Source organism: Amphimedon queenslandica, unplaced genomic scaffold (assembly GCF_000090795.2).
Source record: "Amphimedon queenslandica unplaced genomic scaffold, v1.1 AMPQUscaffold_13411, whole genome shotgun sequence".
Lineage (NCBI taxonomy): Eukaryota > Metazoa > Porifera > Demospongiae > Haplosclerida > Niphatidae > Amphimedon > Amphimedon queenslandica.
In genome coordinates, this window is record NW_003546353.1 from 185,375 (window position 1) to 207,687 (window position 22,313).

General features: G+C 36.5%; 7 protein-coding genes across 8 annotated transcripts in view; 4 read left to right on the forward strand and 3 right to left on the reverse strand.

The window, feature by feature from the left end:
* The window catches only part of LOC109581917 (uncharacterized), an 8,108-nt gene extending 994 nt beyond the window's left edge, over nucleotides 1-7,114 (forward strand). Inside the window, exons 3-20 of one of the 2 annotated variants that reach the window (XM_019996413.1) lie at nucleotides 90-269; nucleotides 616-664; nucleotides 726-812; nucleotides 905-978; nucleotides 1,055-1,147; nucleotides 1,302-1,397; nucleotides 1,490-1,618; nucleotides 1,731-1,799; nucleotides 1,850-1,976; nucleotides 2,159-2,217; nucleotides 2,318-2,446; nucleotides 2,506-2,604; nucleotides 3,283-3,444; nucleotides 3,521-3,576; nucleotides 3,656-3,745; nucleotides 3,820-4,019; nucleotides 4,081-4,237; nucleotides 4,342-7,114. In XM_019996413.1, coding sequence (XP_019851972.1) covers nucleotides 90-269; nucleotides 616-664; nucleotides 726-812; nucleotides 905-978; nucleotides 1,055-1,147; nucleotides 1,302-1,397; nucleotides 1,490-1,618; nucleotides 1,731-1,799; nucleotides 1,850-1,976; nucleotides 2,159-2,217; nucleotides 2,318-2,446; nucleotides 2,506-2,604; nucleotides 3,283-3,444; nucleotides 3,521-3,576; nucleotides 3,656-3,745; nucleotides 3,820-4,019; nucleotides 4,081-4,237; nucleotides 4,342-6,982 — 4,497 coding nt within the window. In that variant the 3' untranslated portion in view covers nucleotides 6,983-7,114. Of the gene's footprint in view, nucleotides 1-89; nucleotides 270-615; nucleotides 665-725; nucleotides 813-904; nucleotides 979-1,054; nucleotides 1,148-1,301; nucleotides 1,398-1,489; nucleotides 1,619-1,730; nucleotides 1,800-1,849; nucleotides 1,977-2,158; nucleotides 2,218-2,317; nucleotides 2,447-2,505; nucleotides 2,605-3,282; nucleotides 3,445-3,520; nucleotides 3,577-3,652; nucleotides 3,746-3,819; nucleotides 4,020-4,080; nucleotides 4,238-4,341 lie in introns of both variants that reach the window. The other variant, XM_019996412.1, reaches the window with a different exon arrangement.
* Nucleotides 7,115-7,138: 24 nt separating this feature from the next.
* On the reverse strand, nucleotides 7,139-9,284 carry LOC100641044 (squalene synthase-like). Its single transcript, XM_003386563.2, has 8 exons — nucleotides 9,148-9,284; nucleotides 9,004-9,101; nucleotides 8,499-8,682; nucleotides 8,285-8,413; nucleotides 8,042-8,233; nucleotides 7,810-7,986; nucleotides 7,605-7,757; nucleotides 7,139-7,394 (listed from the first exon to the last, which is right to left on the reverse strand). The coding sequence occupies exons 1-8, from the start codon at nucleotides 9,241-9,243 to the stop codon at nucleotides 7,191-7,193; spliced, it is 1,233 nt and encodes a 410-aa protein (XP_003386611.1). The 5' UTR covers nucleotides 9,244-9,284; the 3' UTR covers nucleotides 7,139-7,190.
* Nucleotides 9,285-9,369: 85 nt separating this feature from the next.
* LOC100641171 (selenocysteine lyase-like) lies at nucleotides 9,370-12,111 on the forward strand. Its single transcript, XM_003386564.2, has 12 exons — nucleotides 9,370-9,529; nucleotides 9,595-9,666; nucleotides 9,715-9,743; nucleotides 9,795-9,918; nucleotides 10,029-10,150; nucleotides 10,204-10,299; nucleotides 10,351-10,529; nucleotides 10,747-10,783; nucleotides 10,903-10,986; nucleotides 11,039-11,135; nucleotides 11,792-11,867; nucleotides 11,924-12,111. The coding sequence occupies exons 1-12, from the start codon at nucleotides 9,415-9,417 to the stop codon at nucleotides 12,072-12,074; spliced, it is 1,182 nt and encodes a 393-aa protein (XP_003386612.1). The 5' UTR covers nucleotides 9,370-9,414; the 3' UTR covers nucleotides 12,075-12,111.
* Nucleotides 12,112-12,142: 31 nt separating this feature from the next.
* Nucleotides 12,143-13,859, forward strand: LOC100641297 (ras-related protein Rab-43-like). The gene is made up of 3 exons (XM_003386565.3): nucleotides 12,143-12,461; nucleotides 12,865-13,021; nucleotides 13,424-13,859. The coding sequence occupies exons 1-3, from the start codon at nucleotides 12,237-12,239 to the stop codon at nucleotides 13,732-13,734; spliced, it is 693 nt and encodes a 230-aa protein (XP_003386613.1). The 5' UTR covers nucleotides 12,143-12,236; the 3' UTR covers nucleotides 13,735-13,859.
* On the reverse strand, nucleotides 13,791-15,565 carry LOC100632667 (U3 small nucleolar ribonucleoprotein protein IMP4-like). Its single transcript, XM_003386582.3, has 9 exons — nucleotides 15,530-15,565; nucleotides 15,358-15,466; nucleotides 15,194-15,273; nucleotides 15,011-15,124; nucleotides 14,652-14,784; nucleotides 14,409-14,563; nucleotides 14,231-14,325; nucleotides 14,074-14,144; nucleotides 13,791-13,996 (listed from the first exon to the last, which is right to left on the reverse strand). Exons 1-9 carry the CDS (start codon nucleotides 15,530-15,532, stop codon nucleotides 13,878-13,880), a joined length of 879 nt encoding a protein of 292 aa, XP_003386630.1. The 5' UTR covers nucleotides 15,533-15,565; the 3' UTR covers nucleotides 13,791-13,877.
* Nucleotides 15,566-16,070: 505 nt separating this feature from the next.
* LOC100641424 (GRIP1-associated protein 1-like) lies at nucleotides 16,071-21,068 on the reverse strand. Its single transcript, XM_019996416.1, has 19 exons — nucleotides 20,983-21,068; nucleotides 20,839-20,905; nucleotides 20,458-20,519; nucleotides 20,114-20,248; nucleotides 19,903-20,032; nucleotides 19,575-19,845; nucleotides 19,396-19,443; nucleotides 19,212-19,311; nucleotides 19,071-19,163; nucleotides 18,920-18,958; nucleotides 18,661-18,852; nucleotides 18,494-18,598; nucleotides 18,180-18,335; nucleotides 17,812-18,021; nucleotides 17,593-17,720; nucleotides 17,416-17,479; nucleotides 16,649-16,838; nucleotides 16,421-16,593; nucleotides 16,071-16,289 (listed from the first exon to the last, which is right to left on the reverse strand). Exons 1-19 carry the CDS (start codon nucleotides 21,049-21,051, stop codon nucleotides 16,233-16,235), a joined length of 2,289 nt encoding a protein of 762 aa, XP_019851975.1. The 5' UTR covers nucleotides 21,052-21,068; the 3' UTR covers nucleotides 16,071-16,232.
* A 27-nt stretch (nucleotides 21,069-21,095) lies between these two features.
* On the forward strand, nucleotides 21,096-22,293 carry LOC100632794 (translocon-associated protein subunit delta-like). The gene is made up of 6 exons (XM_003386583.3): nucleotides 21,096-21,208; nucleotides 21,261-21,373; nucleotides 21,455-21,529; nucleotides 21,808-21,897; nucleotides 21,982-22,044; nucleotides 22,109-22,293. Exons 1-6 carry the CDS (start codon nucleotides 21,142-21,144, stop codon nucleotides 22,211-22,213), a joined length of 513 nt encoding a protein of 170 aa, XP_003386631.1. The 5' UTR covers nucleotides 21,096-21,141; the 3' UTR covers nucleotides 22,214-22,293.
* The last annotated feature ends 20 nt before the right edge of the window (nucleotides 22,294-22,313 follow it).

The window sequence follows — 22,313 nt, forward strand, 5'->3', positions numbered from 1 at the left end:
TCTCTCTCTCTCTCTCTCTCTCTCTCTCTCTCTCTCACTCTCTCACTCTCTCACTCTCTCTCTCTCTCTCTCTCTCTCTCTTCTCTCAGCTTGTTGAAGAGTTTGCCATAGACAAAAGTTTGTTCCCCCAACGTAAGATGTTTGGTAGTCACAAGAAAGAGCAGATTGTTGAAATACAGAGTCGTCTGAGTGTTTACCTGGGGAAACTCCTGCTTCAGTTCTCTCTACCTCCTGTAATCCTCTTACGGTTCCTTGATTACAAGTTCAGTGTAAGTACATTACTAATGTTAATATCAATATTGTAAGCTCAATACCTATAACATAAGTACTTTAGTTTCTAATGTTCTTTGAAACTGCTGTGAGTACATCTACAGTACAATACCCCATTCCTTGCAGTGTATGGTGGTATCCATTATGAAAGAGTGAAGTTTCACTGTTAGTGTATATTGTGATGATTGCAGTTATTTGACACTCATTGAATGCTGTTGTGCTTATTTTTAATACGAACCTACTTTCAATTTTTAACATTTTTATGATAATTAGCATCACAAATTATTATCATTATCATTATTATTATTATTATTATTATTGTTGTTGTTGTTGTTGTTGTTTTAGGATGTTTTGAGTATTACTGAAACTCTTTCAGCATTGTTCTTTGAAAAAGGTAACACCATACAGCCAGTGTACATGAACTACATTTAGTGGATACTATACATCATATACAGGTGATGAGTTCCTCTCTACTAACAGTATGGTGGCATTCAGTCCTCTCCAGCTCCACTGTGTCTGTAAGAGGATGATATTACCCATTGGTTAGTTTATTTGTGTATTTGTTGTAATATAATTTCATATGTACGTATATTTATGATAATTATTATTTATTAATTTATTGTGTTTTGTGTAGTATCGGAGCAGAGAGACATGAGATATGAGTTTGGGCATTTATTGGAGTTTTTGCAACACTTGAACAAAGTTAAAGTACGTGAGGACATTTTACTATTATTTTTAACTAACTCTCTCTCCCTCCCTCCCTCCCTCTCCCTCTCTCTCTCAGATATGTCCTCCCAGTAAAGAGTTGTTTCCATTGTCTCCAGCAGTTGAGCTTGTCTTTGACCTCTCAGTAATGAAGTCCCTTGACACTCTAGTGGTAAGTGTATCCACATCTATAACCATTTCCAATTCATTTGCGATAATAATCAGCCATGTGCTAGTTTTATACTGTATAATGATGTGTTTATATTTTTTTCATTTTATCATTTTATCTTTTATTCTATTTATCTCTATTTTTCTAACACCATCAGCTCAGTAGTATACAGCTCCATCAGATTCAAGGACTCGGTAACATTCCAGAGCAGCTGCTCACACTGGGAGTTCACCGCTCCATCACCTCTTTAAGGGTAAGCATATCTGTACTACTGTCACTATCATTATTGTTGTTGTTATTTATTTATTTATTTATTTGTTTGTTTGTTTGTTTGTTTGTTTTTAGGATATTCTGAAGCACAATTGTCTTGGTGTTGATGAAGCAGCTTCATCTGATGGAGGATTCATTCAATGGAATAAACTCAGAGTGATGGACCTAAGCTATAATAATATCACTAGCATTGACACCAGCTTGGTGAGAGAGAGAGGGGGGAAGGAGAGAGAGAGAGAGAGGGGGGGGAGGAGAGTGAAGTTACAACAGTATACACTATCATAATGTCTTGGGATAAACTTCTTTTCTTTTGTAGACTTTATGTCCAAACCTTGAGGAGCTGAACATAAGCAACAATTTAATACGAGACATCGACAACCTCTTAGTATGATAGTTATATACAGTGTACAGTGTGATCATAATCTTTATTTCCAGGATTTGCCACACCTAAGGATTCTTGATTTGTCCCACAATGAGCTATTGAACGTCTCCGACCTTCATTATCGTCTTGGCAACATAACGACACTCTGCCTGGCACACAATAAACTGAGTTCTCTCTCAGGTCAGTGGAACACCCCTCGATCCCTCCCTCTCTCCCTCTCTCTCTCTCTACCCTCTCTCTCTCTCCCTCCCCCCTCTCTCTCTACCCTCTCTCTCTCTCCCTCCCCCCTCCCTCTCTACCCCTTCTCTCTCTCCCTCCCTCCTCTTTTTCTCTCTCATTTTTAATTGCGGGTTTTATTTCAGGAGTTGAAAAGTGTTATTCTGTCGTGTGTCTTGATATACAGTACAATCTCATTTCTAAAGTAAAAAAAACACCAATAATGATAATTATTATTATAATCAATACAATTTATTATTGAAACTCTTTCATTTGTTGTTGTCCTCCTATTCCTGTCCCTCCAGGTTGGTGAGATGAGTAGACTGGCCTCACTCCCTGTGCTAGAGCAGCTCATGGTCAAAGGGAATGCCTTCACTTCCTCTCCTTCTTATAGACAACAGGTCTTCAGCTTATTACCCAGCACAGCTCCACAGGTTAGCAGTATTTAATGTAATACATGTACAGCATATGTTACCTATTACTGCCTTGGTAGGTGTATTTAGATGGTAGACCTCCAAGTAGAGATGAGTTAGAAATATCAGCTTCACTTTCTGTCGGAGAAATTAAGAAACACTCCAAAAAGCAAAAGAAGGTTAGCCATCAGTGAATTGATCTGGGTTTCATTTATATTTATAACTTGAAATTTCTTATCGGAATCGGCTCAAAGTTTCTACGCAGCATAAGGACATCAATATGTATCAGAAAATGTAGTAAAATTTTGGGGTGATTTTGGAGCCATTTTTTGAAAAAAACCATGGACTATAGCCTTGGGTATTTTTCAGATTTTTGGCATTTTCTTAAAATGGCCGTAACTCGAAAAATTGAAGTCGGAATCAGCTCAAACTTTCTACACAGCATAAGGACATCAATATGTATCAGAAAATGTAATAAAAATTTGGGGTGATTTTGGAGCCATTTTTTGGAAAAAACCATGGGCTATAGCCTTGGGTATTTTTCGAAATTTTAGCATTTTCTTAAAATGGCCGTAACTCGAAAAATTAAAGTCGGAATTGACTCAAACTTTCTACACAGCATAAGTACATCAATATGTATCAGAAAATGTAATAAAAATTTGGGGTGATTTTTGAGCCATTTTTTGAAAAAAACCATGGGCTATAACCTTGGGTATTTTTCAGAATTTTGGCATTTTTTTAAATGGCCGTAACTTTAAAAATTGAAGTCGGAATTGACTCAAACTTTCTACACAGCATAAGGACATCGATACTGTCCCAGTCCATACACTATAATTCATTACCGTTTCTTTCAACAGTCAAGTATTCGTAATGCTGATATTAATCCTGATATCGGAGAAGCTTCTAATGACAGGTCTCCAGGTATTCCGTCTCTCTCAGCTGGTACGAGACTGAGCATTGAAAAGATGAGGAGGGAGGGAGGGGAGAACTGGCTAAAGATGCTGAATGAAAGGCCAATTGTAAGTACCTTTACGTATTAAGTGATAAAAATAGTAACAATAATGATGATGTAATTATTATTACGTGTATTTATAGAACAGTCCTGGTAAAGTGAAGAAGAAGAGGAAGCCAAGAAAAGATGATTTTGAAAGGTAATCATCATCATCATCATTTTTAATGAATTCAATCATTAATTTGAATGTTTATGTGTCTATTCCTTTCATACAGTAGTGGAGGTAGTGATCAGTTATCGTCAGAGACACCTTCTTCTGGTCTACCGTCAGTTAAGCTACAGCAACTGCTTGAAGGAAGAGATTGCAAGTAAGACAACAAACCTTTTTTATTCCCTCCCTCCCTCTCTCTCTCTCTCTTCTCTTACACCTGAACACACACAGTTCTCCCTGGTCCTGTACTGCTACTGTCCTACAGTACAGTAGAGACTTTAAGCAGTTGAGTCATCACGGCATTGAGAGACTCCTCGCTGATAGTTCTTGTGATTCGTGTCTCCTTGAAGTCGACGTTAAAGTCGGTCGTATCATTGAGGACTTTGCAGTTGCTTCAGGTACTGGAGGAAACCGAAGGACAAGAGACCTTAGTAAGAGCTAATGCATGTACATCTATTAATAATAATTAATTTTATTAATGCTTTTTTCTAGCATTCTTGAAGGAGGTTCGCTGTCATGAAGGTCAAAAGTCACTAGCAATTGCCATTGAGCTCTCCTCCATGATGAGTCACACTACCTGGGTCGTATACTGCTTGAGGGACTATCCATCAATTGCTGATCTTTATGTGCTGCTGCAGAAAAGACTCCAGTAAGCAACTTCTAACATAAGCCATGTTCTATTGAAAGTGTTTAGTAGCTCTTTGTTGTATTCATTCTTTTACTTTTTGTATTCTAATCCCTCTCTCTCTTCAGGTCATCAGAGGTTCCTGCTCCTCCTTCTCCTGCGTTTTTATCGAAGCAGCTGTCAGCGGCTTCAGATGAAGAGCCTGACAATGAGAGGAGCAGGCAGTTACAGACAGCTGGTATACTAGAGGAAACTGACGATAACAAACTCCTCACTACAACTGATCCACCACAATCAGAGGAAAGAAGTCATCACGAAGAAGAAGATGACGATGAAGATTCTTACAAATCGTTAGAAGGCGGAATCACTGATCCACTCTCTCTCGCTCAATCCCCGACCATTCCTGTCGATAGTTTAGAATATTTTGTAAGAAAGTCTTCCCAACCTCCACAATCACCAGAAAGACCTCAACTTGATGACGACATGTTACTGCAGTACTTTACAAATCAGATAGCAAAGGAGAAGGGAGAGATGTTAATGTACGTCTTGTGGTGTGGAATATCTCTCCCTAGCTCATTCCCTTACTCATTACAGGGAGCCGTCTTCATATCTAATCAATCTCTGTATGTGCTGGAGGTGAGGGAGCAAGGAGAAGAGAATGGCTACTGGGAGAGCGAGTCTCTACCTCTAGTAGTCCTCATATCCGATCAGTTGGATCACTTGTCTCGGGTTGTCATGACTAGTACTTTAAATCAAGCTCTCTATATTGAGCTCCACAGCAGGTCTCCGGTCTGGAGTTTCGTCGTATTCCCTCCAACTCCTGACATCTCCACTCAGCTCTTTGAGCAGCTCAAGGCAGCACTTGATGCTGCCTCTCTCCATTACACTGTGATGGGTACACATGAAGCAAAGACAGCTTCCGGGTTGAGTGGAGTATTGTTTGTTAAACCTGATGATTTCAGTGTCAAGAGATTCAAGCAGTGGCTCTCAGTCTCCAAGACACAGGTACGTCTAGGGAACTTCATAGCAACCAACAAGAACAAGAGCCTGCTGGGTATGTACGAGATGGAGGTCAAGCAAGGTGTCCGTGACCTCTCAGAGTCTATTAGTATCGTCCATCAGTTAGCTGTGAGCTATGTTTCCAGTGATATCCTACCTGGATGCAATGGGGGCAGTTTCTTGCACCCACTGATACTAGTTTTAATCAATTCTCATCTTATCCTTTGTGAAGAGGCTTTCATCAGTGGCCCTGCTCTGAGAATGACTCAAGCAAAGCATACCTTCTCTCCTCTCAATATAGTCCAGTACATTGCACTGGAGGATATCAAGGAAGTGGCTATCTGTGACAAGTTGAGACCAATCACTGCTTCATCTTCTGTTCCTGACGTTCTCCTTCATCACCTCACCATCTCTTTCTCTGACTCGTGTCTCTCTCTAGCTGCCTATGATCTCCATCACTTGAATAGCTTCTTGGGTAGTTTGAAGTTGCATTGGAACAGTGTCTGCAATAAAGAGTTGAGTATTGTTAGTGTTAAGACGCCACTTGAGTCATTCCCCAATCCACACAGCCCCCTCCCTTTCATTGCTACTCAAATGCAGACTAAAGCAAAGGGCAAAGTCTCAGCCCCTTTGTTCTTTAAGCACTTACCATTATTAAGATTTGCTAATCTTCCCCACTGGGCCAAACTGGATATATTCAAGGAGCACATAGCCCAGGCTGACTTCATGAAGTCAGATGAGACTATTCTTGCTTCATTCTTAGCTCATTCCCAGCCTCACCTTGAGAGGAGATTAGATGTTGAAGTGTTTGTCATAGTCAGTAATTATGCGATGTATTTCCTCTCTGATATGGATGGGATAAGGACATGGCTTGATGCTGGAGGCATATCTTCATTTGCTCGTATGTCCCTCCTCAGTTCTCATAATGATACTCACCTCCAATGCTTCTATCGGTTGTGGCTCTCAGATCTCATGAAAGTTGTACTGGGCCCCCTCCTTCTCTCCATTCGTCTTTATGACAGTAAATCTGCTAGTCACATTGATGTACTCACTAACACAGCACAGGTTACTAGCCTGGTCCTCTCTGCACTAGCAGCTACTGTTGGTTTCAAGGAGAAGGTCCAGGAGAAAGATGTGGAGCATTTGTTGGAGGATTTTGTTGACATTACTGATGATCCTTTTGGAGAGCACACTCCAGCAGGTCCAGTATCTCCAATCAAGCAGTTTGCTAAGAGACTAGCGACAGAGCTGGTACTGCCTAGTGATACATCTCTTAATGAGCTCAAGCTTCATCTGGTTGAGTCTCATCCTGATGTAGCGAGAGGGTCTTCAGTTAAAACCTGCTCTGAGAATATCCAAATACTTCTGCCTAATATAATGCTGTTAGCAGAGCAGGTTCGTCTTCGTGAAGTACAGACCGTTCTCTATCGTCCTCACATGATCTTGCTAACTAACTTTGGTCTCTTTCTTTGTGCCAGTTCCCTCAATGCTGACGTCACTCCAACTCTCCTCGTCCTCTCTCCAACTCAGCTTGTCGTCAAAAGATGGATACATATTGATGATATACAGCGTGTCCAAGTTGCCTATGATTCCCAGTATTGCATTACGCAGCTCCTCATCTTCACTCGGGCTCACAGCGACTGTGGGATTGCTACTCACATTTGTATTGTTCCCTACACTTCAGTTCATGCTGAGATGTTTGTTACGCTCCTGGGGATGGTCTGGAAGGAGAGAATGGGTCGAACTCTTCCTGTTGAATCCTCTCAATAACGTGAATAATAATTATCCTATAACTTTATAATGTTTTTATGCACACGTGCACATTTGCATGCATACACAAACAAGCTGTGTCGCTTAATTGTTATTAAAACTGAATTTTTGAAAATAAGGTATAAAAATTTATTATTTTAAAAAAGACAAGCACAATCGGTCGAATATACACAGACCGACCTAATGTATAGAAGGAGCTAAATGTCATTTACTGAGTGTACCAGTAAATGTAAGAGAGTACGATCAGAGCAGTTGTGCTGATGATTGGTGCTTTGTATTGAGAGAGAGCTATTCCAACTGCAGTGGATCTATTGGTATCCAGTGGATCCTCATTGCACACTAATAGAATATGAGTTAGGATGCTTCTGGTCTCTTCTCCTGATGGATCGGTAGAATCAATCTTGTTAAAGATCTATAAAGGTATATGTATGTCCATTAAAAAGTATTATAATTGTTTAAATAGATTATTATTTTTACAGTTTGCAATTATTTTGGGTCTCTCTTGTCTTCAAAAGTATGTCAATACTATTATTGTTACAATTATTATGATCATTATTCTGCCATATGCTCTTGCTGCTCATTATTCTACTCCACACACTCCTCATTGATCATGGTACTATACCTCTTTAGAGTAGTAGGCTATTATTTTCTGTAGACTATTGCTTGAGTTTGACTGCATTATTAGCTGAACTGCTTGACCTTTTCTTATCTTAATCATGTCCTCGAAAACCTTTCCATTATTATAGCACAGAGCCAGAGTAGCAATAGCCATCATCTTTAAAACAACAGTAATGCTAGCCTGTAGCTACAATGGGATGGAGGCTTACCTGAGGTATAGCACAAAAGTTGAATATGCTCTGATTCTTTATGTAGCTCATGTATTGGAGGACATCAGGGAGTAGCTTAAGGGTTGAAGTGATTAGGAAGTTTAAGCATCTAATGGCGTCACGTCTTTTTGATGGCTTTTGAAAATCTCTCAAGTCATTAGCAAATTGACTCCAAGCCTAATTTCATAATAGTATCAAAAACTGAATATTAATTAGTTTCTGCATGACATACTTCTTTAGGCCAGAACTCTCTGTCTTGTACAATGTCTTCAAGGTAATCTCGAATGATGTTTGTTTTCTGTAGGAAGAGTCCCATGCTGTTGGCCAGTCTTGTATTTCCCTCTATACTTGGATCCTCTAGACCTGAAGCTGCAAATAACTGAGTCAAACCAATGCCAACAAGACCAGCAACATAATGACAATACTGCATCAAGACATGATAATAAATACAGGATATTAGCATTAGGTAGCTTACTTCATCCCATTCCTCCATTGTGTTCACTTTGTTAGTGAGAAAGACTGTCATTCCTGCTCCCATTTTCTGTGCTATTTCGCTGATCACTTCTTGATAGCGTGACCTTAGCTTACGGAACTCTCCAGATATCTTTACAGAACAAAAATAAACAATAAATCATAGCTAATTGTTTGTAATTATTATTAGAGTAGTTTATAGTTACATCCTTCCTTACTTTGGGGAATTCTTCTAGTACAGCTTTGTCTTTTTCTTGGCTTTGTGTAAAGTTCCACTTTGGATCATAGAGGTAAGTGTGGAATGCCTTCAAGAGGACGATCTTTGTGTCGGGTGGTATAGTCATGTCATCTTCTATAGTATCAAGGGCACGAAGTACAAGATAGAAGATACAAACAGCTGGCCTATAAGGAGTGAATCTGTTTATTGTACAGGCTATACATGTGTACATACACCTTCAGTAAAAAAGTAAATAATGTTTGTTGTTATAGACACTGAGTTTTAGTTATCATTCTTAACATATTACAATATTACATGCCTCAGTGAATGAATGTTTCATGTGCCGCAAACTCCATAATTCTTATTTATATTTTCATCAGTAACATGTACATGTTCTATATCAATTTGCTTCACATTATATCTATTTAATAGTAACTTTTAATTGGCTGTGAGATATAAAATACATCACTCACGGGCTGCATGTTGTAACAGTATTCTGGGCATACCTCAAGTCTCCATCAAGTGCTTGTATAACTGCAGCAAAGCTCCTGCTGGTTTGATTTAGAAGCTCATAACATCTCTGCATGTCGGGTGATAGAGATGACTACAAATGAGCAATTTATTCTGTTTGGTGTGGAGTTGTGACTTACAGTGTCCAGGGAATGAACTACATTCTGTCCTACAAGCTTGTACTGCAGTAAAGCGTATATCTCTGTTGGGTGAGCCAGTGATTTCAACAGATCCATCACTAGAGCTAGTAGTAGCTAAGCCCAATGCAGTGACTGCTTCACCGTACCATCAGGTCATTGATATTGGTGACTCGCACCATTGCTATCATTTGGTCGGCCCACACGATTGCCTTATAAGGAATGAACAGGAAATATATTTCTTAACCACGCCCACTGAATATTAATAAAATGGCGGTGTATCTGGACTACAACGCAACTACTCCTTTAGCTCCCCAGGTCATTGACGCCATTACAGGATCTATGAGAGATCACTGGGCCAACCCCAGCTCCAATTATACAGTTGGTATGTTTTACACATTATTTATTTATTCATTCTATTTTGCATTTTTGTTTTTACTTTTTTGTTAGGGAAGGAATCTAAAGCTGCAATAGAGAAAGCAAGAGGGCAAGTTGCAAAGTTGATAGGAGGAGCAAGTGAAAGTATCATATCATTAATGAGGAGTATTATATTTTTAATTTCATTTTTAGATATTGTATTTACATCTGGCGGTACTGAAGTAAGACGTTTATTTATTTATTTATTAATTTGTTTATTTTATTTCATTTAGAGCAATAATATTGTATTTAATTGTATTTTAAGAGAAGGGGAAGTCCCTCATGTTATTACAAGTACAATCGAACACGATTCTGTAATCAAGCCACTGAATCATTTAAAAGATAATGGATCAATAGGTATAATATTAGTCTATTATTATGATTGCTGTTAGATCTAGAGGGAGTCACATTTGGTCTAGGTCTCCTGAAATACTTCTTGTTTTATTAGTTGTTGTTCCTATTTTTAGAACTAACATGTGTAAAGCCGGTAAATGGGTACATCAGTGTATCTGATGTAATGAATTCAGTGAAATCCAATACAAGGTTAATATCAATCATGTTAGCTAATAATGAAACTGGAGCAATACAGGTTTAATTAGTTAATTAATTAATTATAATAATATAATTGTATATATATAATAGCCAGTGAAGGAAATTGGTGAAGTCATCAGATTGTATAATATTAATAATAATAAAATTGGACAAGAAAGAATATTAATACACACTGATGCTGCTCAAGTAATTAATTAATTAATCAATTAATTAATCATAATTAATTATTATAACTAGGCATTAGGTAAAATTAGTGTTGATGTTCAAGAATTAAAAGTTGATTATCTAACGATTGTTGGTCACAAGTTTTACGGCCCGAGGATTGGAGGACTTTATATTAAAGGACTGACTAGCAATGAAACACCTTACAAACATTTCTTTGCTGGAGGGGGACAAGAGAGGGGATACAGACCAGGGTATGGCTACTATTTTAATATTAGCTGTTACTGTACAAAATGATTTATTGGTGAGGAATTAGTATTGACAATTGACATTATATAAAATCTGCCATTTTGTTTCAATCTGAGCTCTTCCAATATAAAATTAACTAATATTAACTTTCATCAGGCAAATTCGCCAATAAGTTATTTTGTAAACTACTAACTTGACAATTTGTTCCTCTATCTATTGCAGTACTGAGAACACTCCAATGATAGTAGGACTTGGAACGGTGAGTTATCATACATGAACATTTTATAATTATTATAATCCACTTTTAGTTCATAATACTTGCAACTGGGTACCAATAATATTTAGAAAAATAAAGTATTAAATTATTTTTTCAAATAGGCCGCTCAGCTGGTAAGTGATAGGTTAATACACCATATGTCTCATCTAAGAAGTATTTGTGAATATTTGAGAAAAAGACTAAAGGTATTATTTATAACCGTCATTACAATAATAATATTAATATTATTATTATTAGGAGAAATTTGATGATGGAGTCCATTTTAATTCAAGTGACTCAGACTGCTTGCCTAACACGTGCAATTTCTCATTGACCGCCTCCCATTTACTGCAAGGTATTGGGTTTTAATATCTGAACTACTGTATAATGATGTCCCTGTACTATAGTACAGCCTAATTTCACCAAAAATGAAAAGGAGAGAATTCTACTTTTTATAACTTTACCTGATACATATACATGTTCTTATGTTGTGTAGAAAGTTTGTTGACTGATTCCAATGGAATTTGAATTTTTTATGAATTTTTAAAGTTACTCCAAAATTGGCTAAAAGTCCCTGTACTATAGTACAGGGACTTTGGGCAAATTTCACCAAAAATGAAAAGGAGAGAATTCTCCATTTTAATCATATTTTCTGATACATATACATGTTCTTATGTTGTGTAGAAAGTTTGAGCTGATTCCAATGGAATTTGATTTTTTTTATGAATTTTTAAAGTTACTCCAAAATTGGCTAAAAGTCCCTGTACTATAGTACAGGGACTTTGGCCAAATTTCACCAAAAATGAAAAGGAGAGAATCTCCATTTTTATAATATTTTCTGATACATATACATGTACTTGTGTTGTGCAGAAAGTTTGAGCTGATTCCAATAAAGTTTGGATTAAGAAATATTATAGTTGATTGGTAGCCTCTGGAAACTGATTTTACCAAATTTTGCATTTTCTCTATCTCTCCTCCTCTCTCTCTCTCTTCTTGTCTGCAATATGTTAGGTCCAGTTATACTGAGACATCTTAAATCATCGCAGATAAGTCTTGGAGCTGCTTGCCATTCACACGATACATTTAAGTAATTCATTGATTTTATCTATTTTGTGTTTTCAATATTATTTTTTACGATTATAGGGCTTCGTTTGTTTTATTAGAATCAGGTGTTTCGGAAGATATTGCGTTAAATGCGTTAAGAGTTAGCGTAGGAAGAGAAACAACAAGAGCTGATATTGATATATTTATTAACGATCTGTCTCAAGCAGTTAATGATATAATAATAAAATAAGTAATTAACATTGATATAGCCACGCCCATCAATCAAATCAATTTAAATTGCTCCGCCTACAGCCTGAATGTGGGGAGTGGCTAGTCTACAAAGTAGCTAGCTTTGCTTAGAAATAGATCTGCTGTCTCTATATAGCTAAGCTATAGGCCCTTATTTTTCTGCATGGCGAGGATAACTAGCTCAAATAACTTGGTCATATCCTATCCAGCCAACGAAGAGGCGCACTCGGACTTTCTCTTCAAAGTCATTCTAATTGGGGACGTGGGCGTAGGGAAGACGTCTGCTCTACAGAGATTCAAATATGGGACCTATTCTGAGAGAATGGTGAACACCATTGGAGTGGATTTCTCTTATAAGACGTTCAAACTGGACGGGAAAGTTATACAGGTAATGTCCCCTAATCTATGAGTATTGTTTGTTATTATGACAAGCAATTAGTCAATTGTAGATTGTCACTTCTACAGTGCAATATTCAATAATTCATGAGAGGATTATTATAACAAGAGTAGTTCTTACTCCTGTCAAAACCCACCCTGTAGTTATAAGACAGTTTGTGTTATTTTTATAAAGATGCAATATCAATGAGGTGCTTTAACAAAAGTACCTACAGTATAATATTTTATAATTATCTTTTGACTGAGACTATTATTAACAGATTAAGAGTATTGATTGGTAGCAAAATTTAAAGAAAACAAGAAAGCGAGAGAGAGAGAGAGAGAGGATATAGATTATGTATTGTTTTTGTATCTCAGTATGTTATCATATCTTAATGATCCATTATGCTCACTAGCTACATATATGGGACACTGCAGGTCAGGAGAGGTATCGCACAATTACTCAAAGTTATTATAGAAATGCTCACGGGGTCATTGTAGCGTACGACATTACGAGAGAAAGGACGTTCTATAATGTCCAAAGATGGTTGGATGATATTAAGAAATTCTGTGGTAAGTTGGATAAACTGCTCAAGCATCCATTTGATGACAGGAAATGTTGTATGTGTAATTATGCATAAACAAACCTGCTACTCATAACAAGCAGAAACAATTCCGGGGCCATGCTGCAAAATAACAAATTAAATTATTATTTATAATAGGCGTATGTGAATGGATTTTATGTCCAAAATAACTATGATACTCTCTTTGTATGAAACTATGGATGATATTTTAATTCACTTGAGACACCATAGTTGTCATGAAGCTTATCATCCTATCATTCAAAAATGAAATTAAACAGCTACAGCTTTATCATATTATTTATTATTTTACTTTGAACTCAAGAATTTCTATATATATACCCTTAAATCCCTTTCTCATATTTATTATTATGATATTTTCCATACTGTATAGGTAATGTAGTGGTATTGGTCATTGGTACAAAGTATGATCTAGTGAAGGCCAATCCTCACTTAAGAGAAGTGACTGAAGAATCAGTACAGACACTAATGGGTACTCACACTAGTGGGAAAATAGTTGGATATTATGAAGTCTCGGCTAAAGATGGGACTAACATTGATGATGCTTTTTATTCGCTGGCTCAAGCATTGAAGGAGAGAGTCGAGAAAGTTGAAATAAAAAATTGTGAACTCTCTCACACTCAAAACTGCTACGGAAATACTACTCCACTTGACAGACAGACCAAGAGTGACGGGTGTTGTTAATTATTATTGTTATTTTTTATCCCAACTTCTCTCTCTCTCTTTATTCTTAATACATGATCTGTGTATATGCATGTTGCATATATTATATGTGTGTGTTTTTTTACAAATGTATTTTAAAACCATTATTATTATAATAAGTCAAATCAAGATGTTTCTGAATGACTCAACGCAAGTTTCTTCTTAGCTGTGTTCAGATAAGGTCTCAACTTCCATTCAACATCAACGTCTTTCTGATCAATTGTACCAAGGGATATCTTAAACACTAGAACAGTGATACACACAGCAGAAGATAGAATTACAATGCAGCTTTATTGTATGAGTATCTCACCAGTCACTTACATTTTAATTCAAATCTTGGACCAACTTCTTTCAGCTGAATCTCCTTACCATCTCTCTTGTACACATGGTGCCTGTCAAGATATCAAGTTAACTAAATCACTTACAGTGTGAGCTCAAATGCAAGATCATTTTCAAAACTTCAATAATTTCTACTGACCTGAATGAAATATAGTCTTCACTGTTAGCAAATGTTATAACTCTTTTACTGTCCTCCTTTGGAACTGGAAACAAATACTTAAGAATGTTAGTCACCTGATAAAAGAGGAGAAGAAACTTGCATAATTATAATAATCATTAAATTATCACTAAAACCAGTTAATTAGTTGATCCATTACCCTCTCTCCCAGTTTAGTTTTGAAGTTGTGAAAGATGAGGTGAGGATAAGCCTCAGACATTGTCCCAATATTAGGAATATCGTGTCTCATTACTGTATTGAATATAGTGAATGTAGCAGTGGGACCATATGGCAAGTGACAGACAATAAGCGAATCTATAGAAGCAACATTAGGAACATTTACACTTCCACTTGAACTGAAATTGCATTAAAATATGAGCATACATTACTGGACAGTCCTTACCAGGGACCCCTCTGTGTTCATGAACTATTATGAGATCTGTGGCTCCATTTGCATTACAAGCCTCTACCAGTTTACCGATTACAAACTGACCTCTGTTGATACGTTGGGAATTTGGGATCACCAACCTTAGCTCCTGTGAAATATAAGCAGACTTTACCAGAGGATTCTGGCATAGTGCATTACTGAAGTACAGGGACTTTGGCCAAAAATGAAAAGGAGAGAATTTTTAATTTTTATAATTTTTTCTGATACATGTACTTAGATGAAGGGAAAGTAGCTTTAGCATTAGGTTAGTGCATAGACTGTACGTCATGTACACACACACACACACACACACACACACACACACACACACAGACCTTTACAAACTGTTTAAGAGAACTGCTCGGATTATGTGAAGTTGTAATGACAACATTAGGATCCTCCACACCAGCCCAGGCATATTCATCATCTTCATGTGTTGTCAAACCTAACTGTTACCATAAAAGGGAGAGAGGGAGGGGCAACTTAAGGAAAGAGGAGGAGAATGAGAAGGTGCTTACTCTTTCTTCATCATCAAATTGTATTGAGTGTCTTAGCTGCTCAGTCTCTTTCCTTATTTCTGTTGGTATCCGTCTCCCCTCTGTCAGTAAATATATAACAATAAAATGATAGAGGATACATAATTTATGATAATTATGACAACAACAAAGGTTTAATTATTAACCATCAATGGCCTTTTTAAGCTTCTCCTTTCTCTCGTGTATTGCTCTTTGCTTCTCTTCCAATCCTTTGCGATACAAATATTCTCTTCTTAGTCTAGCCTGACGTCTCAACTATTATAAAAACAAGTAATTTTTTTTATTAAAAAATGATTATTTTGGAAGAAATAAACCTACCATCTTGTACAAATACAATATGCACACGTGTCGACGTCGAGCGACTCGAGCCACTCCCACTAGATTTAGTTAATTAAAATACTGCAGCCGCACATTGCATGCAGCATTTCTCCTCCAGCATGATTTTAAAGATCATCTGTCTATTCCTTTACTGCCTTTTCTCTCTTGGATTCGCCTGGAGTAACTGCGGGAGTGATGGATTAAAAATAACCTCTGTCTTTATGAAGCACTGCCATAACTCTCCGAGTCCCATCAAACCAGACATGTGCTGGCCAAAGAAGAATGCTAACAACACTCTCTTTGTGGTCTTCACTCCTTACAAGAACTACACTAACCTAACTGTCAGCGTCCACACTGATTTGGGGGTAAAATTCCCACTCTTTGATAACGGACTGGTGACATGCAGTAGGAAACCTTGTTCACTGATTGAAGGAGTAGCAGTGAAGACTCACTTCAGCTTCATGCTAAATGAAAAGTTGCCTGATTCAAGACCAGTGAAAACTTACTGGTACTTTATGGACGACAAAGAAGCAATAGCAGGTTGCTTTCAGATTACATTTATGATATCAGAATAACTTTAATAATAATAATAATAAAATTATACTTAATATTGAGAACATTTATGTCGGCAGGAGAAAAAAAGACAAAAATAATATTAAAAAAAAAAATTATTTATAGTATAATAATAATACTAGCTGAAGTGTTAAGTGTTTTCATCTTTTTCTTCTTTTTGTAATTGTGTAGACAACATATCAACATTCTATAATAAACAAATCAAATAATAGTAACAACAACATGTTTATCATACACTATTATACAACACTATTATTATTATTATTATTATTATTATTATTTAGCTAAACCCTTCAATCTAAACCTAGAGGTTGTTACTTGTTGCAAGTGTATGTTCTTCATTAGTGCCTCCTCCAGTGCACGCTGCATCTTGCGATTAACTTCAGCCATGGTGTCCTCTTTTGCTGGTGTCTTTGCCCACTGCATCAATCGCAATGGAGACATTTTAGCATGAGAAGTTGACTGGGATGATGAAGTAGTGGCACTGTGATCTGGAGAGAGAGAGAGAGAGAGAGGAAAACTGTAAAGATATCATATCTTTTATACCTGCTTTGTTTTCCATGAAATAATTCTGAATAATGGTTGATTTCTGAATGACATCTTCAGCTAGTGAAGAACTAGTTGACTCAAGGTGATTGAGTTTTTCTTCCAGCTGCCAATTCTCCTGCTGGAGACTAGCAATCTTATCAAGCAGCGTCTGTACATCATCTTTATTAGAGCTATCAACCTCATTGAACTAAAGAAGAGATTTAAAAATACACATACATGTACATTTACCATTAAAACAAGAGCATTATATGCCACAAGAGTATCAGTGTATGTGTACTATTAATAATAAAAAGGACACAGTGACCATAGTTATGTTCCTTTGGTTTCATTATAGACTCATTAATGTATCTACATGTACATGTACTTATAGTTTGCACATTTTAAACACAAAAGACTCATTGCATTAATCATAACAAAACAAACTGTACATGTTTATATGCAAGCGTTAGACATTGTGTAAAAACTTCCCTGATTCCTTCATTATCATTCCTATAGCAACAAACAGTACAGCCAAGACAAAACAACAAACAAGATTAGAAATGAGTAAACAACTCTAACGAGCTGGACAGGAAGAAGCTAAACTAATCACTAGGCCAGTAAAGCCTGCCTCTGACATTAAATAAAAAACAACTTCACAAGCTAGTGGTTTGACCTTTTAAAGAAATAATACCCCATTACTCACAGAGTTATCATAAGAAACCACTTAGTAAAGATGAAATGAACATATGAATGGGTGTACATGTATTGCTATACTAGTGACATACTTGTTGAGTTTGTTCAGCTCCTCCAGTTGCTCCTATTCCTCTTACAGATGATAAACTACTCTCCCTACACAATATTAACATCACAATATTAACATCAGTATTATTATTAATTCAAAAGACTCTGAAATCCCTCCCAAAATGAAGTGGATGCTTGCACCCAATGGTGTGTGTATGCACCTGCTATGTCTTGAGTCTTGCCTGATAGGAGTTGATACTTCAATATGAGGTGATGATGATGATAATGAGTCTTGGAGTCTCTCCTCTCTCTTCTGTGCTGCCTGAAGCTGACGCTTTAGATCTTTAATCTACATGTACAGTACATATACTGCATGAATTTATTTATCTGTCAGATCTCTCTCTCTCTCTCTCTCTCTCCCTTTCTCTTTCCACTCTTACAAGATTAGATGATTTCTTTCCAGTTATGTTAATTTCCTGTGTCTTCTCATCTAGTTCTAACTCCAGTTCAGTTATCTTTTCCTTCAGTTCAGTTGCTTTCTTTCTCTCTTCCTCTGCCTCAGTCTCTAGTCCAGTCAATCTTTCTTTATACTCTCCATCTAACTCACTCAGTTTAAGTTCTAGTTCACCTTTCTCTTTACTGAAGGACTCCTAATACATGAACATTATGTACATTATATTTCAGAATTTAATAATCATATTGTATTGAACTATGCATCATTTTGCAGGCTATAGTTTAGGTACTCAATATTTCTGCTAAATTCCAATTTTGAATGAAATAATTGATGCATACAGTCTAGATGGATTACTTGTGCTTCCTTCAGTTGTTGTTCATAAGTTTCCTTCATATTCTCCATTGATTTTATTCTTCTCTTAAGATCAGCTAATTCATCAACTGATGAATTCAAATGTTTAACTTTATCTCTTTCTTCATCCAATTGTGACTGGAGAGACTCAATCTCACCCTGTAATAATAAATAAAGTACAAGTACATATATATATGGATATATATATTAATGACATTAAAGTGTAAAATTGATTTTGTAAAGCTTCAACAAAAGACCCTGTATTATAGTACATGGTCTTTGGCTGGTTATTTTATAAAGAAATGTATATGATATACCTTATATTTGTCTATTAGATCATTTTCTTTCTTTTTATTTTCAGTAGCAGTTTCATGTTCTTTGATGGCCATCTCATCCAACAGGCTCTTCCGTTTGTCAGCCAACTACCAAATAATATTATTAATTAATAATAATAATAATAGAATTAGTTCTCCCTCCCTCCCACCTTTTCAATGGTAGATATAGTTTCTCCCAATTTTATTCTGTCTTCCCTAGCGGTCAATAGCTGATCGGCAAGACTGTCATTAGCTTCTTGAGATGACTTCAGTTCCAACTCCATATCTGAATACTTTCTCTTCATCTCTCCCAACTCTTTCTTTGATTGCTGTAACTCTGTACTCAGCTCTTCCAGAATAACCTGAGAGAGAGAGAAAGAGAGGGGGAGGGAGCATGTCATTAAATGAGAGAGTGTGACAATGACTTACTTTGTTACTGTCCCGTTCATTAGTAAGTGCTTCTTGATGCTGCAGTGAAATAAAACAACACAAAATGTAGCAATTCTTAAATGTACTAGCAGCCATAAAGAACATACATGCACATATATTGCACATGTAAGTACCTATTCTTATAACGTACCTCTTGTAAATGTCTATATTTCTTTAATAATTCCTCCTTCTCATTTTTAAGAGATGAAATCTGTTGAGCTAAATCAGCACTGGATTCACTCTCCTACAATGAATGACATCAGCTACTCAACTACATGTAATTATTACTAACTTGTCGTCTATTCTCATCTTCTTCTTGTAGTTGTTTTATTTCCTGATGCAAAGACTCCATCTCTCTCTCCTTCTCTTGACACATGTTGTCATAACTTAATCTAAAAATGACAATAAATACAAGTATACTTATAATTTAATGAATATTAGTTAAAGTATCATAGTTAAATGTATATTGCTTTTACTTGTTTTCACTTAATATTTTCTCCTTTTCATTCTGCACTTGAACTAAGCTAAAAATAAAAGTGAAATAGTCATAGAGCTGCTATTATACTCAAACTTTCAGTGTCCCTTCTCTCTCTCCCTCTCCCTCTCTCTCTCCCTCCCTCTCTCTCTCCCCCTCCCTCTCTCTCAACTTATGTACATTTCTTGTTTCTTTCTAGTTTTCTCCTCCAGTCTATCTATCTGGGTCTTAAGCTCCTCCTTTTCTCTCCTTCCCTTCTCCTCCATTGCCGATAGCTGCTCTTGCAGTATCTTATTCTCTTCTTCAAGAGTTGCTAGTTTTAGATTAATAGCCACTGGAGGAGCCTGTGCTGGTTGTACTCTGTCATCTTCTTCTCCTTTAATGGTGGACGGTTCTTCTCCCTCTGTCTGCTCTCCTTCTCTCCCTGCTGATTGAAGCTGTTCTTGTAACGCTAACATTAAAGTAAATATAAAATAATGACAATATTAATATTATTAACAATGATTACTTTGCAGTGATTTTTGCAATGCTTTGTTCTCAGCTTGCAAGTGAGTCAGTTCTTGTGAACTCCCTCTATCTCCACTAGCCACACCTCCTGCCCCACCCCCTTTCTTCAATACTTCCTTCTCTTCACAAACCTACAAGCACACAGATAAAGTGTAACATGTATACTGCAATTGATGGAACAATATGAAACATGTTGTTCCATTACATTGTACCTTAGCCAGTTCGTTCATTAGTGTTGTGTTCTGTAGCTTGAAGTCTTCTTCTTGAGTGTGGAGTCTCTTCTGAAGGACCTCATTCTCTTCGGAGAGTAACTGATACTCTTTAGCTTTCTTGCTCCTTTGTATCGACTGCATGAAAAATGAAAAAATGATTATTTATAGCATCATTCGATCATAGCAACTTTCGGTGGGATTGGACCAAAGTCCCTGTATTATAGTACAGGGACTTTGGCCCAATTTTGGAGCATCTTTAAAAATTCATAAAAAATCAAAATTTGATGGTAATGAGCTCAAGCAACACATAAGTGCATGTATATATTATATCCACATTACTTTACCTTGTTTGCTTTCTCTAGTTCTTTGTTTAGTTGCTGATTGCTGCTAAGCAATTGCTTGTATTCTAAAGAAATGTTTAAATTAATTAATAATTTATTAATTAAAGTTACACTATACAGTGTTTATTGTAAATGTATACAGCATACAGTATTAATTATATATGGTATTTAAAGTTAGACTAAAGCTATTAATAAAAGAGCATTAATTAAAAACCACCAAACCTCATTAAATATTCATGTACATTACTATTGCCACACCCATTACGACTAGACCAATCATAATGCTTAAAGGTTCATAGCTGCAAAATATTGTATGACATAATGTACTCTTTACTGCAGCCTCTCTCTCTGCACGTGTGTGTGTGTTCAAGGATGATATCATACCAGCGTCCTTCTTTGACTGCTCCTCCTTCAGCTCATAGTTCTTGGTCCTCAGCTCTATCAGTTGTGTCTGCAATGAATAGTTCAAATTAGAGGTCGCTGGTGATTAGACACTGCCCCTGTAGTGTACCCTCTCCCTCCTCTTACCTGCAGTCGAGTGAATTCCTCCTGATCTATTGATATCTGTGCAGGGTCCGAAGAACTATCTGCCGCCATCTTGAAATAGGTGTGGCACTGTAAGGATCACGTGATCTTAATTTTTTTAACCCTCACATTTTTTGACTCACAAAGAACAAAGAAGTAGAGATGGACTTTAGACATTTCTTTATTCTTCAGTTAATAGTTTTTAGTACTTTATTTATAGGAATTTTAGGTAATAAGCTTGCTATTTAAGAGTATCAATATTATTATTATTATATTATTAGGTGACTGTCCTAATCCAAAGGTTGAAAGCTCCACCTATACTTCAGGGGATGCTTTCTTCTCCACAGAGACAGTTTACAGCATTGAACTCACCGTAACGTGTAGCAATAACCAAGTAAGTTTAAAGACTCCAGTGAATGCGTCAATTTTAAGTGGGTGTGGCAGGGCTACATTGAATTATTGTGTTGTTGTGTAGGCTCCTTCACTTTATGCTTTTGTCAATAATGAGCTGATTCTAGTGACCAAATCAACCTCCTCTAATTCCTACCAGGTATGTACTTGAATAGTCTGGCGAAGGGGTGGGTCCTTGTATTGTGTTTGTACTTGCACATGTAAAGAACTCAGTGTCGGTCGCTCCTGTGCATGTCACATGGTAGTCACATGACCTGCTGAGTGGGACAATTGTGCTACATAAAACCTGTTCTTGACCTCGCATTTAATTAATTAATTAATTAATATTAATTGAGTAAGTGGATTGAGTACATTGTGTTTCTGTTATTATTGTTGTTGTTATTATTATTATTATTATTATTATTATTATTTGAGTAGGTTAGTTGGTCCCTTCCCCATAATAAAGCTGTCAAAGGTACGATACCAGTTGGTTTCTATGACGATGAAGGAGCCTCTACCATGAGAAAGGTGAGAACTTATTCATGTGAAGTTATAAATTAAATGGCTTTATATTTGTCAGCATAATGGTTTTATTTGTTTTTTATTTTTTAGAATATGAGATACGGTGAAGATGTCAAAGTTGATCCTTTGTTTACTGTTGATGTGGAACACAAGGTAATAAGAGTTTAATGTGCATTTGTTTAAAATATTTATTTCTTTTTTATTTCTTTATTTTTAGGGTATTAAAACTCAAAGTTTTATAGCTCCAGGATTTGTGGCCATGCTTTTGTCTCTCCTTGTTTGGTGGTTGGCGAACACAGCTAGACAAAAACTGATGGAATAGACACTATTGAGTTTTTGTACATTATTATTTTTTGCTAGTCCATTTTTCATTTCATTGCATTGAGCCAGTGACAATGTGCTGTATAAAAAATATACATCAT

Coding starts and splice junctions, on each gene's coding strand:
- LOC100641044 (XM_003386563.2), bottom strand. CDS start 9,243: ATGGATCTGTTGAAATCACTGGCTCACCCAACAGAGATATACGCTTTA. Junction 8,414..8,498: donor TACTAGAAGAATTCCCCAAA/GTAAGGAAGGAT, acceptor TGTTCTGTAAAG/ATATCTGGAGAGTTCCGTAA. Junction 8,234..8,284: donor CAATGGAGGAATGGGATGAA/GTAAGCTACCTA, acceptor GTCTTGATGCAG/TATTGTCATTATGTTGCTGG.
- LOC100641171 (XM_003386564.2), top strand. CDS start 9,415: ATGGCGGTGTATCTGGACTACAACGCAACTACTCCTTTAGCTCCCCAG. Junction 10,300..10,350: donor TACACACTGATGCTGCTCAA/GTAATTAATTAA, acceptor TATTATAACTAG/GCATTAGGTAAAATTAGTGT. Junction 10,784..10,902: donor TGATAGTAGGACTTGGAACG/GTGAGTTATCAT, acceptor TTTTTCAAATAG/GCCGCTCAGCTGGTAAGTGA.
- LOC100641297 (XM_003386565.3), top strand. CDS start 12,237: ATGGCGAGGATAACTAGCTCAAATAACTTGGTCATATCCTATCCAGCC. Junction 12,462..12,864: donor TGGACGGGAAAGTTATACAG/GTAATGTCCCCT, acceptor TATGCTCACTAG/CTACATATATGGGACACTGC. Junction 13,022..13,423: donor TGATATTAAGAAATTCTGTG/GTAAGTTGGATA, acceptor CATACTGTATAG/GTAATGTAGTGGTATTGGTC.
- LOC100632667 (XM_003386582.3), bottom strand. Junction 15,125..15,193: donor AATTTGATGATGAAGAAAGA/GTAAGCACCTTC, acceptor TTATGGTAACAG/TTAGGTTTGACAACACATGA. Junction 13,997..14,073: donor TCCAAGATTTGAATTAAAAT/GTAAGTGACTGG, acceptor TCACTGTTCTAG/TGTTTAAGATATCCCTTGGT.
- LOC100641424 (XM_019996416.1), bottom strand. CDS start 21,051: ATGGCGGCAGATAGTTCTTCGGACCCTGCACAGATATCAATAGATCAG. Junction 20,033..20,113: donor TAATGAACGAACTGGCTAAG/GTACAATGTAAT, acceptor GTGTGCTTGTAG/GTTTGTGAAGAGAAGGAAGT. Junction 18,853..18,919: donor ATGAACGGGACAGTAACAAA/GTAAGTCATTGT, acceptor TCTCTCTCTCAG/GTTATTCTGGAAGAGCTGAG.
- LOC100632794 (XM_003386583.3), top strand. CDS start 21,142: ATGGACTTTAGACATTTCTTTATTCTTCAGTTAATAGTTTTTAGTACT. Junction 21,209..21,260: donor TTTATTTATAGGAATTTTAG/GTAATAAGCTTG, acceptor TTATATTATTAG/GTGACTGTCCTAATCCAAAG. Junction 22,045..22,108: donor CTGTTGATGTGGAACACAAG/GTAATAAGAGTT, acceptor CTTTATTTTTAG/GGTATTAAAACTCAAAGTTT.